Source organism: Thunnus albacares, chromosome 9 (assembly GCF_914725855.1).
Source record: "Thunnus albacares chromosome 9, fThuAlb1.1, whole genome shotgun sequence".
In the NCBI taxonomy this organism is placed as follows: domain Eukaryota; kingdom Metazoa; phylum Chordata; class Actinopteri; order Scombriformes; family Scombridae; genus Thunnus; species Thunnus albacares.
The window spans coordinates 9,653,658-9,667,782 of NC_058114.1; the positions used below are offsets into that span (position 1 = coordinate 9,653,658).

The 14,125-nt window shown below is 40.1% G+C and overlaps 1 protein-coding gene across 4 annotated transcripts in view; it reads left to right on the forward strand.

The window, feature by feature from the left end:
• The window catches only part of lrp8 (low density lipoprotein receptor-related protein 8, apolipoprotein e receptor), a 180,968-nt gene that overhangs the window by 132,131 nt on the left and 34,712 nt on the right, over nt 1–14,125 (forward strand). For all 4 annotated transcript variants that reach the window (XM_044361432.1, XM_044361433.1, XM_044361434.1 and 1 more), the window contains exons 8-10: nt 3,363–3,482; nt 4,989–5,114; nt 11,861–12,032. In XM_044361432.1, the coding sequence (XP_044217367.1) occupies nt 3,363–3,482; nt 4,989–5,114; nt 11,861–12,032 (418 nt within the window). The remainder of the gene's footprint in view (nt 1–3,362; nt 3,483–4,988; nt 5,115–11,860; nt 12,033–14,125) is intronic.

Genomic DNA, 14,125 nt, shown 5'->3' on the forward strand with positions numbered 1-14,125 from the left:
GTCAAAAGTAGGCTACTTAACGATCACATTGTGAAACAGTGCAGTATGTGCCATGATTGTCTTCTGGTTTGATTTACTTTTTCCTATCAAGACGATGACAGTGCATAACAGCATGATTTGTGAAAACATAACTGACACAACTGTAATCAATCAGAATTGGAACAGGTACTACTAATAAATTAAACATGCCTAAAATAATAGAAGTATTATTTGTTTTTTTGGATCTAAATGTCTGTCATGGATTAGTCAGACTGGCTACAGTGGCTAGGCTAGGCCATGTTAGCTAAGGCTAGCTCTAACGTTAGCTTTGGGTTCATCGTCAAGGATATATGAAATTACTTCACTGTCATTTCAAAAGCATCGCACATATCCCTGCAGAACGGACAAGAGAAACTTATACATTCCTTTATTTATGGTGCTATGTTGTGCTACATTATCAATACAGACAGAAAAAATATATATTTACAGCAGTACTTGTCGTAAAACTTGCTCATTTGCAGGGAGCGCTACTAGTGTAAAAATCTGGCAGCCTACCACTTTTAAGTGGCACCTGCCATTAGGAAACAGTATGTGCCGGTGAAACGCGAGCAGCATACCACTCAAGGGATATGATACTGAACCACTAGTGGCATACCATCAGCCACCTCTCGATCTCGTAGTGAGCTTCAGTCACGAATCTCACATCACAATCAATGCAATTCAGCTGCAGACAGAGTAGAGAAAAACATACTTGTTAATAAAATATATCAAGTAAATGCAGCCCCTGTAATTGCGATTGAAGTAACTTATGTTGCATCAGTGAAATTCGACTCAAGTGCATGTGCAAGTAGAAGTTGCTTGAGTAGAAATTACAGTACTTAAGGAAACTGCACTTCAGGCAGGGTCTCGCTCTGAAGAGGAGTGATCTCAAGCCAGTCACATGGGTATAAAATGATATGTGAGCATACTGCCCTTTCAGCTATAGCTCTGATCTTGGGTAGATGGATACACACTGTAATGACATTGCCCTGTAACCATATCATTAATGTTGAACATGATGTTCTGTGTGTCTCAAGGCAAACCTGTACCTCCTCTTTGTTTTAAATATAACTGACAACTACCATTATCTACAAACTAGAGAATGTGATTGTTCCTGAACCAAGGCCAGGCTAAAACAGGCCTTCTTTATCCCTGAGGAGTTGAATTTACAGAGCTCTCTTAAGGTCATGTTACACTTAAAGGTCCCTCCAGACATTGAAGACATTTAAAAATACTGTCTGATATCGTTTCCTCACAAAAAAGTTTGAAAATTCTTAAAAATATATCTATTCCCTCTTGTCCCTCTTTGAAAAATCCAGAATCTATGAATATGCAGAAGTTTTTCCGTTAAAAAGTATAACTGCTAAACACAAGATGTCTCCTACTTCACTGAAAAGTTCACTGGAGGCTTCAAGTTTCCACATCACACTTGTGTAAAGGCGCCTTTAGACTCCACGACAACAACAATCGTGTAAGTTTACTGCATGTCACATATAATAAAATCATGGTCACAATATGTCAGACTGAACAGTATCAATTTGAGGCATTTCAGATTGTGCACTGAATGCATGGCGAATTGTAGTGCTTCGATGTAAATAGAAAAAGTAAATGAAAACAGAGGCTTGTCATTGATCTGCGCCGCTCATATGTTTTGGAAATGCAGCAAAGTCACGCAAACTTCACACAAACCTATTTCACCTCCATCATGTTGGTTTTTGTGTGCCAACATTTGAAGGAACTAGTTTTCCCCCTAAACTTTATTCAAAAAACTGCGGTTATGAAATTTCGTGCCAGTCAGTTTAGTCTGCATCATTTCATGTTATGGGTCATAGCAGCAGTCACATTGTGAGAATTTGTTTTAAAATTTCTGACACTGTCAGAATTTTGCCTCAGGGTGTCTTTGGCTGCCAGAGCTCCTAATCGGTCGTCGGTGGACAAGTCTCACAGTGAGATTTAGGAACACCGTTTTGGATTGACAAAAATTTTACATGCATCAGGGTCTTCAGTGAAACTCAAACATCCAAGTGTAGTAACAAAAAACAAAATACATTTTTGAATGGAAGGGTGGCCAAAAGTATATCGACACCATAGCATCCAAAAAGATGCTGCTGCAACAGCCTCCACTCTTTCCAAAAGATTTGGGAACTTGGCTGCAGGGATTTGCTCCCTTTAGCCACTAGAGCATTACTGAGGTCCGGCACTGATGTAGAGGGGATAAGGGCTGACTCAAAGCTGGCGTTCTAATTCATCCCAAAGGTGATCTGGTGGTGAGGTCAAGGCCAGTCGAGTTTCCCCACACCAACTTGGAAAGCTCTTTCTTTATGGACCTGGCTTTGTGTGCTTGAGCATAGCGAACAGGGTCTCCATGTACTTTTGGCCATGTAGTGTCTTATTCTGTAACTGTCCTGGCTGTGAGATAAAAACGAATCAGTTTAAAGAAGTTTCTCCTTCAATACTTTGTTGAGACTGAGCTGATGTGTTGTTGTCTAATAGAATACACCAGCTGTACTATAAATTACAGCCTTAATCTAAGTTAAATGTCATGCTAATTTCTCAAAGCCATTACTTCCCTCTGTGTCTCTCTCTCAGTCTCTCTCGATTTCTATTCCTGCTGTTTCACTGTCTTTCTCCCTCTCTGTCTCACTGTGTCACAGTGGTACCTGTAGCCTTGAAGTTTAAATCTTTAATGTAAACCGGTAATGAAGTACCAGCTTTAGCTTTCTGCAGCGATCTCTCTACATTCCCTGGAGGGCAGTTGAAAGACAAAGGGATAAATGGAGGTGCAGGAACTGATAGAAAAAGGAAGGGACACAGAGGAAGGATGACTGAGAGGGAGTCCAATCTGTTCTGCTAAAAAAAAAAAAAAAAAAACAAGGAGGAAATGGAGAAGATGAAGGAGGACACATGTCTGTTTAACAAAAGGTATCATAATGGAGTGGCACCTGGTGCACGTGCCCAAGCTCCCTGTCTGGAGAATGGATCGGTTCCAGGTGTTTTTTTGCCTGTGGGGCCATGAACATACACACAAGCAGGCACACAGGAATGTATTGTACACTCACTCATACCAGTATCTCTCCTTTTTACCGCCTTGAAGCTCATTGTCTTTCCTTTTAGAATGGAAATGTGATGTGTACACAAACCCATTTGACAGGGATAAATGATCTCAACTGGCAGAATGATTAAAACCATTCACACACATATGGTGTTTTGTTTTTCTGTCCAAGTATTTCTTTATGTCTGTCTGAAGTTATTTCATCAATATTCAACTCCTCTTTAATTCCCTCCGCTCCTGTCTCTATCCCTCCCTCCCTCTGTCCTTCCTCCTTCTGCCTCTCCCTCTACAGGCCTGAATGAGTGTACAGACAACAATGGTGGCTGCTCCCACATCTGCAGGGACCGGAGAATTGGTTATGAGTGTGACTGTCCCTCTGGGTACAAACTCCTGGACAAAAAGACTTGTGGAGGTAAAGAAAAAAAAAGAAGTTACGCAACAAAACTATTGCTTTGATGCAGAAGACCATGACTAACATGCAATCACACCTTGTCTGGGCTGGATCAGCCAAATCTTTTCTGTCTGCTGTTGTGAGCTCGATGAAAAGCCTGGTTTTCACAGGACTACTAACCTGACCTCTGGCCATATTTTAGTTAAAGGAACAGGTCAGCATGTTCAAAAGTTCCATTTAAGATTAATACCTGTGTCTGCATTCACTAGCTCTGGGATGTGTTTTGACTTGCTTAACACAAAGACTGGACGAAGGGGTAAACTTTTAGGAAAACTGTTTCCTCCAACAATTTCAAAGCACTCTTGTTTACACTTTGTACCTCGTTTATTTATTACATGTAGAGATTAAAATGTAAAGTGGGACATTCTGGATTTAGGAGCAGTTTTAAGTTTTAAGGAGCTAGCTGTAGAGGCTGCAATATGGTTGTCAGGTCTATGTTATTGGATAGATCTATTAAAGATCAGAGTAGAACCTGTCTTTAGCTTTATTTACGTTTTATCACATTATTAAAGCAGGCCACCACCCATTATAATTGATCTATCTGAACATTTGCTATATATACTGAAAGTTTCTTGTTGCAGTATTATGAATGCTTTTCACCTATCCTCACTGTATGGCAACATCTACTGTACCTGGAGATGCTGCCCAGGCATGATAGGCAGAGTAAATAGTGATTGACATAAAAAAAATAGCTCAAATCTTTTAATGAAATCATCTCTTAAACCTATTATATATATACCTAAATTCTATTACTATACAGTACATAAATAACACTGTTTTGAAGATGCTAGATTTGTTGAATCATTTGTTTTGCTTTGGACAGAACCAGGCGAGCAGTTTCCCCTGCTTCACATCTTGGTGCTAAGCTTCACTAAACACATTCTGAATCCTGTTCTCAGTAAGATACAATTGGTATTGATTTTCTCATCAGGCTGAGTTTGTTGGCAAACAAGTACATCCCAAAATGCTGGAGTGGTGCTTTATGGTTTTATTTGGTGTTTACATGCATCGCCTTGTCACAGAGTCTCTCTGTTGACCTAAATAAAAAGTAAACTTTTTTATATGTCTGTCTGCTGGATTGATTCAATGTTCTGCAGATAAATATTCATTCATGTAAAGAACAGTCCACCAGTACAACATTAACTTCTACTACATGGAAAAGCAATGATGGCTCACTAATGCAAAGACAACTTGTTTATCATGATCACATTTACTTACTTACGTTTTTGTTTTTTTTTAAAAAGTTATGGTATTCATATATGTGAAGCACACATCTCTGCAGGTCACAAATCTTATAGGCTTGAGTTGAAACTGTATGAAACTGATTTAGAAACTGTATTTTAAAAGAAGATTCTCTTGATGGAGACTGTCAACATGCTAGATAATGAACAGGTACAAAAATGATAATGTGTGTGTCCATTGTTTTGTTTTGATCTTTATGCCTTTGTGCCATGTTTCTCCCCACAGACATAGATGAATGTGAGAATCCAGATGCCTGCAGTCAGATCTGCATCAACTACAAAGGAGATTATAAGTGTGAGTGCTATGAAGGATACGAGATGGACCCTGCCTCTAAGACCTGCAAGGCTGTGGGTGAGCCATATATCACACACGCACACACACACACACACACACACACGCCTAACCATTTGTACAGGTAAAGACACACACTGTCATAGATGGATGTCCACACCAAAATACAAAGAGTTACGGGCACACATGTACTTAAAAAGAGCACATCAAGACCCACTCTTATATACACACCAATTACTCTCCCATTCTAGCAGCCCTAGCTGCCGAGTCACATCCTACGCTATTCTCTCTCTGTGGGACCCTGTGAAAGCAGAGGCTCGCTTTGTATGCAGGTCCTGAACAGCAATCTGTGCAAAGATAAATATTTGCCATCTTTTTCTGCAGTCCTCACTAATGAAAAGTTTGCAACCAGCTGCCTCTGCTCTCCCTGGAGTGTCAGGGGAAGGATGTTGTGGGAGGGGGTCTGTCCGCTCATGAAAGGACACAGGCTGGGTCTGTACCCCCTCCTTGGACTGGGTAAACACTGCAAGCAGTGGTATGAATGAAAATAAAACCTTGCCCTCAAAGCAGCACCAGACAAGATTGTCATTGAAAAATGGTCTGCCTAAATCCTGGAGTGAAGATGAAACTGTCGCTAGTTCACAGAATGTCTTTTGAAAAGCTCCGCATGAATTCTGGGTGTTTCTAATCAACCCCTCATTCTCACTCTGTTACAGCTGGCTTTACTGATAACGAATGCTGTCTGTCAACAACCATTTAAACACCTGCAGATTAGTTGTTCCACTGACAAAGCTTGTGATGTGTATTGATGTAGTGATAAGTTGATTTACATTTAACATTGAACAGTGCTGAAAAGAGACCAAATAATCCTGCACACTGTTGATCACTTGTTGTTTTTTTTTCTTTATTAATAATGCTTACTTCCTCAGACCCTCATGAGGCAAAATTTATATCACCAAACAGTGTTGAAAACATGCCAGACATTCAGTGCTGATGCATTACTATTTAAAAGAGTAGAGGGGTAACTGCTGATACATTAAACATTGCATTATCAGTGCTTTACCTTTGCTATTAAGTTCTTCAGGGAGACCTTCATTCTAGCTGTATTAGTGCCTTGCAACTACCCCTTGACATCAGAAGTGGAACCTTTAACTGATTGAGTTACACGGCAAATTAACTTTTCTGTGGGAAAAGCGAGAGAAAAGGGTGTTATTAGTGGTTACCGCCATCTATCTTAGGTTGAGTCATTATAGGATGAACTGGTCTGGTAATGAGAGAGCTTAAAGCAGGAAACAGGCCCTCACTCTTGAGCTAAGTGGCATAAAAAAACACCACTGATTGCTTCATGTCTCTGTGTGAATCTTTACTTCTGTGAAGCAGAGCAAACAGTCCTTGTCAGAGGCCAAGGCATTTATTAGTGAAGCAAGGAGACGGATGGATGGATGGATATATGGATGGGTGCATTGCGCTGTATGGATATCTCTCTCCTCAATGAAGTAATGCAAAGATACATTCGTACTGTTGATTGTGGCACATGTTCATAGCATGCCAAAGGAGACGAAGCGAGGGAGAGACCGATAACGTGACAGTATTATTGTTTGTGTTGTGGTTTATTTATTCAGAGGCACAAATAGGGATGGGACCATCAATTCAGAGATGCCTGCTTTGTGAAGCTGAGGTAATGTGGACTTAATGAAGCTGCATTTGGCCATGAACTCATTCCTAGACGCACACACGGATGCCCAATCACACAAATGCACACCCACGGACATTAGCATACATATATACTTTAGACTCCTGTCACACAAATGCACATGTAGTTGTTTTGAAGAGTCACGTCAACATTCATGCACAGATGCAATTCCTTTGTGACTGACTGGCCAAGAGGAATGTCATGTTCTGTGATGATATGTGACACGTGTGCGTAGTGCCAACATCATTTGCACATATTCAAGTTCAGGCTGCGAAATGCCCTTGGTGTCACGCAGCAAAACATAACATCATTCCACACTTTACAGTTACACGCCATGCCATATATAGATGCCATATGTTTTTCTGCATTTTCTACTGGTGTTATCTGTTGTTGGTGCCAGCTGAGCCTATGCAGATAATAGTGAGAATAGCTACTTAAAGCTGAGTGAAAACCTCTGCTCTATGCTTTCTCCAATGCACAGTAAGTGCATTTCATTCTAATCCTAGCACAGGGTTTTATCCTTTGCAGATTAATTTCAGAGTAATGTGCAACTATTGAACAAGCAATGCTAATTAAAAATAAAGTCCCAGGTTGGAGTCATAATGTGTTCCCTCTTCTAAGCTGGTATTTGTGCATATGTGTATGTGTGTGTGTATTCCTGAGGTATTCCTCACGTTGTGGGGACGTAAATCTGTTTACACACAATCATGTTGTGGGGTCGTGTGTCCCTTAAGGGGACAAAAAGCAAGTCCACTTAATGTAAATCATTAATTTTAGGGTGAAGAGTTGGTTTAAAGTTAAGTTTAGTTTAGGGTTATGTTAAGGTTAGGGTTACACACATGGTGGTTATGGTTAAGGTTAGGATAAGTCTTCAGGAAATGAATGTAAGTCAATGTAATGTCCTCTGAAGTGATGGAAACACGACTGTGTGTGTGTGTGTCTCTCTCTGTGTATGAGTGAGTGTTTGTATTAGTACATGGCAGCGTCCATTAAGTCCCCCTGAAGAAAGCCTTGCGTTACACTAATTGCATTCATTGTTTTTGTGTTTACACCTTTATGGGTGTGATGCCACTCACTGAGTCGTCAGCTTGAGTTATTATTGTTTGTGTGTGAGAGAGCGAGAGAGAGGAAGCGTGGGTGTTTATGTATGAGAGGCATGAAGAGAGGAAGAGAAGGGCGATGTGAGAATAATGGCCAGTCCACACAGACGGCGTTTTTTAAGAAAGTTTTGGACTCATCTAGTGATCTGTCATACATAAACCAGAGTTGTAGCAATAGTGCTGAGACCAAGAGGAAGACACAGATGGAATATAATATAATATAGTAAGTCATCACTCATCATCACCCCCGTCTGCTGTGCTAAGTTTCATGAGGACAGAACCTAGACACTAAATATCAGTGTTGTATACACTGTATTCTAGTCACATGATAATCTGATAATATTGCAACATGTCAATGGTATACAGAAACACCGGAGCATATGAACAAAAAACATCTTCTATATTGCTATTGTTAGAATGAACAATATGCAGAGTTGATAAAAAAGCTGCATGGCTTCTCTGCAGATTTGAAGTGTTAATCAAAACAACAAACATCTGCTAACCAGCCTCTTTGAGCGTCAACTATATAAACATAGAAAAACACAATGCAACCTCATGAGTAGCCTAAAATGTATCATAGGAATGGACAAAACTTGATTCTTTACATTTGTGGGTAACATCGGGTGTATAGTTGAAGTAACAGTAAACAATCAAGCAATCAAGTAGTCAAATAAATGTTTATGACAGGTACAGAGAGAAGTAACGATGTGACGGCACAGCAGGACGCACTGTCACACCGATGCAGAGGAAATTTACTAAGTGCTTTCTGTTTTTTGCTTTTGTTTCCTTCCCTTGTTCTCTCTCTCTCTCTCTCTCTCTCTCTCATTTACAGTGTACTGCAGACTTAACCACAGTGCCAAGAGCAGTTTGTGCCACACACTTGACAGTTTGAGCACACACTTTTCAAAAGGGGTTTAAAGCAGTGGTCAGATTTTCCCCATTGTCAAAAGATTTTGCCATGGGACCAAAGATTTTATGGAATACTGTCAAATCTCATCTTAAAGTTTTTCTTACAGTTTATGCATTTAATAGAGTAGTCCATAACACTTTATTCTGTCTGACTGTGGGAACACGGAAATGTTATTTCAGAGAACAAATTTTCAGTTACATATTTATCATCTCTGTTTCTTTTTTTTTTTTTTTTTAAATCTATGCCTTGTTCAGATCATAATTTAATAATGCAGGTGCACAAAAACATAAGACACTGAAAGCTTTGTTACACATTCAGTAGAAGGAAATTCAACTATTTCCCCAGGAGGCCTTTCACCATGGAATAATGAAGCTTTATATAACTTGCTTTGTCATAAGAATGCTAGAAAGTGGGATGACTTTTTGACATTTGACACAAGTTGGGCATTCCTGTTTCCTGCTGCACCATCTATTCATCATTATGTAGCATGGTCTCTGTGGCATAACGAGCATGGCTGACTTAGACGTGTGTGTCTACTTCCAGACATAACATCATCCTAATAACCTCAGTCAGTGTGGGTCCATTCACACTGGCTGCTCCTAAGCATCCCCATTAGCCTGCAGAATTTCATTCTTTTATTTCTGACCTTTACGTCTGTCTTTATGTTGGATTTTTCCACTTACTTTGCATATCTCAACAACATAAACATCTGCTTTGGTGCGAATCAAATCAATGCCTCTGCAGTGCCTGACGGCATTTCCCCAGCCCATATTTATCTTTTCAATGCATTATCTTAATTGGCTAACGGGGCAGAGCAGCCCTGAACGTGCAGTACAGATTAAAATATATCTAGGGGACCCTGTTCTTGTTAAGGAAGATGGCTGTTGCTCGGGTGGGCTCTATGGAGGAGATAATACTGCACTCTTTGAAGACATCTCTAGTGCCATGGTCTGAAGAAAACAGTGACTCAGCTTTTTTTTTTTTTTTTTTTTTTTTTGCCTTTAGGGGCACATATTGCTGCAACAACAATTATGAGGGATAAGAGAAGTTGTCTTGAAAAAGTGAGTCAGGGGGATTGATGAAAGAGAAGTTAGATCTATCTGACCTTATTACACATACTTGAAAATATCCTTTGCTTCTCTCATCCTGTCTCTCTCTCTCTCTCTCTCTCTCTCTCTCTCTCTCTCTCTCTCTCTCTCTTTATACACACCTGACTTTCTGTCCCCTGCTGTCACTTGATCTGTTGATGTTTTTTTACTTCTTTTCCCTTCTCTAATTACATCCTCTTACTCTTCATTTCCCCATAGCTCTACCTCCATCCATCACATTTACTTATACCTCTTTCTCTCCTTCTTTTGCATTGCCTCTCTCTCTCTCTCTCTCTCTCTCTGTCTCTCTCTCTCTCTCTTTCTCTCTCTCTTACTCTCTCTCTCTCTCAGCAGGTGAAATTGATGGTTGCAAACCTAGTAGTTTGAGGAAAATGATTCGATCCAAACAGTAGTAGAAATGTAATATTTTCTCCCTGTGCAGTAGCCCGTAGTAAACCGGGGCTGAGGAAACCTATCGAGGCATGGTTGACTCTGTGTGAGACTATGACGTGTGTGTCAGTGTTACCCAGCTTTGTCTTCTTTAAATGCCCTGCATGGTATTTCTGCTTTACTGGACAGTGGAGAGTGACAAGAAAGATAGGAGAGAGAAGGGGAGATGAAGGAAAGGAGCTAGAAAATGAGAAGGGTGGGTATCTCTGTGAAAGAGAGCAAGAGATAAAAAATTGAGAAGGGAACAGGCAGACAGACAGAAAATACTTAAAGTATCAAGAGAAAAGTGTATACCTTGTAAGTTTGCATTTGGGTATCTCTGCTGTATGCAGGCGTGCACACAGGCTGAGATATTTTTCGCGCATGTATGTACTAAAGACGGAGTTGACCTTGTCGACTGCATGAAAATTATTCAAATGCTTGAGTCATGCTCACCTTCAGCCTGCTGAAAATATGCCGGAGGTAACTGATGTCCCAGTGAACAGCACATAATGTATGCACCTGAGGAAGAGAGCCCAGAAACACATTTTTGACATGCTGTTGCACTAAAAATAGTATGTGTCATATCTAGTCGTCTGGCTACTTTATCCACCAGCACATTGTGCTTCATTACTTTATCCAGCAAGAGAACACACAATCTCATATGTTGAAAGACAATGTTTTTTTTAAATGGATGTGTCCCTTTTAAACTCTTGTATGCTTTTAGTTTGGGCCACCTCACATACTGCATGTGTTATTCCCTGCAGAGCATAATTGTGTGAATAATTAAGTGAACATCATTATGTTGTGACAAAAAAGTTCTCTGAGTGTGTGTGTAGGGAATATATTTTCCTTTTAAAAGGTTTATTTAGATTATTTATTTATGCTCACAACATCAAAAATGCATGATTTAAGGCTCTAAATAGTACAAATGCAAAACAAGACCTCAGTTAGCTCACATTATGTTCCCTCTTGGGAATAAGAATCAACACTCAGCACCACCCATGGTTTCTCAACAACAGTATGTGTAGTCACCATTGTTTTAACGGTCAGAATGTTTCAAACATTATTTAAAATATTCCAGGACGAACTTTATCATTTATATCAAGTCAGGGCGATTTCCAAGTCTTGTAGACCTGGTAAAACATCTTGATGCAGAGTTGGATCAAACTATGCAGCCAGTCAGCAGCACTGAAGCCTGAAGTCAATGTGACCTTGTCTATCTGAGGCTCAGAAACAGCATGGATTGCACATAAGCAGAGATTTAGACATGCAGGTTAACCTTTATAATGGAGGTTTGGGATGTTTGGTAATTGTCAAGATCAGCAAAGGTTTCCTTCTCACATGTACACAAACACTTGTGATGGACAGTGTTGTTGATGGCCCTGTCTTGTAAAGAATATTGAAAATGATGAATGTTCTCTTTCGGGGTCACAATAGGAGGTCAACGGGCCTCAAGGGTCTCCACCCCCCATCTTGAGATTTGTGGCCTCCCCCTCCCTATTTGCCAATGTCAGGTAATAAACATTCTTCAAGAAAAGTGCTCATACATGATCGTGACATGATTGTCTTTCCCGCTCCGACAGGAAAGAGCCCGTACCTGATGTTCACCAACCGCCATGAGATCCGTCGTATTGACCTGCTGAAGAGTGAATACACGCAGGTGGTTCCCACACTGAAGAACGCCGTGGCTCTGGATGTAGACGTGTCTATTAACAAGATGTTCTGGTGTGATCTATATCATCAGAAAATATACAGGTATACACACACACACACATATACACACATCTCTCTGCCATAGCATGTCATGCATGTTGGACAAAATGTCAAAAGTGTTAGTCAATTAGATTTATTTTTGGGTTACATGAACTCCGTGAGTGCATATTTGACCTTGACAAAAACCAGGGGCAAATAAATTCCTTTTGTTGCATTACTGTGTCACTGAACGCTGCTGAGTCATGGTGATAAAAATAAGAGTAATTTCTGCTTCTTCCTCAAAAATAATTATCCTTATCATAGCACTTGGTATCCTTTTAGTGCTGTGAATAGGATTATAATTTGGAATAAATAGCGTGTTTCTAAAAACGAGTGTAAAGAGAGGTTAATGAAGTCTGTATGTAACCATAAATGCCACTGTACAGACTAGAGCCAGGACTTTGGAAGTTTAGATAACGCTCTCTCCTCGTTCTTCAGCCGTTCTGTCATTCTCTTTCTCCTCTATCCATCCGTCTTGTCTGCTTCAACCTGTCACACCATCTGGTAGCGAGATAGACACACCTGGGGGCTGCGCTTGTGTTTATGTGTGTGTCATACCTGGAGGGCTCATCTGTCTGACAGTAAAAGGTGGAGCCTTTGTCCTTCACACACATGTTCACACGCACAAACACACACACACACACACACAAATACACATACTGTAGGTACAACAGTGCTCTGTGTGTGTGTGTCACCCTGATGGCTGTTAGGTAGTGGGAGGGGCCCTCTGTCATCTCAGTTGAGCCATATGCTCTCCCTAATTTTACGGCCTCAATAATCACCACCATCACTCATCTGCATGCACACACACATACATACACACACTCACATACACATACTTCAACACGAACTCAGTGATACAGTCCTCTTGTGACAGAGAAAGGACAAATGAACTCTCCTTTTGACGCAGCAAACAAACACACACAGACACCCTAAACTGTCAGCAACAAGTGGAATAGTTAAATCTGCTTTGTGTTGTTCTTGGTTGTGGAAATCCCTTTTTATATACAGTCAAAAGCATGAAAGTTTAGCATTGGCTCAATGCACAGCATTTTGTTTGCATGATGTAACTTTTTTGGATTTTCAAAGCTTTAATTATGTACATAATTTATAGATCATCCACTTTTGAGATTATGCTTTTTCTGGTGCACTTCAGCTACATATCTGTATTCTTGGCACCTCTTTAGTACTTGGCTTCTCACATACACTGTAGTGTTTCAAGTATGCATTTTTCTTCCACTGTTTGCAGTTGTTTTAGAGAGCAAAATGTATTGAATGTTAATGATAATGACATGATTGATCACACTTCCTGCCCAGGCATTTGACTTTCCAGCAAAGTGGTTTTTCCTCTGATAAGGAGCTTTTTTTTTTTTTTTAATCAAATGGAAAATAGAAGCGAATTTAAAAGTGATTCCTCCTCCTCGGCCTTCACCGTGGCGCTGTGGTTTTCCAAGCTAATTCACAGTGATTAGCATGCTACGGGTCGATGACTTATTAACCTCTTCCCATGATGGAGATGTCTGTTACAAACAATAATACAACCAATTAAAGATGCAATCTGCTCAGTGATCTTGGGCTCATCTGTCTCTGTCTCATTCCTTATTCTAGCCTTCCTTTTACTCAATCTTCCAAGCCTGTTCATCACACTCTATTTTTTACTAAAAATACCACTATTATTAATAAAATCAATAGTGTGTGAAAGTATGTATTAGTTAAGTCAAATATTAGAGTGATTGCAATGTTTTGTGCGTGATATGTCAGCACTGAGATGTAGTTAGTCTTATTATATTAGACAGGGAATATTATAGAATGGAGGTTATAAAAAAATACTTGCTGCAACAGAGCGTTATGTTTCAGATTGAATTTGTGGAAATGATCATTTTCATCACAGTGCCGTCTGTGATTTACAATTCCTTAATACAACACAGTTGCACTAGCAACATGAGGGATTTTAACCAAGTCCAGAACTCATTTAAATATGCCCCCTGAGTGAGAGACAAGTGTTGGATCCATGTTATAAACCCTGGGACACGAGAGAGAAGCCTTCGATTATCTAACACACGACAGAAGCACGCTAACGCCCCACCCCCCCCACC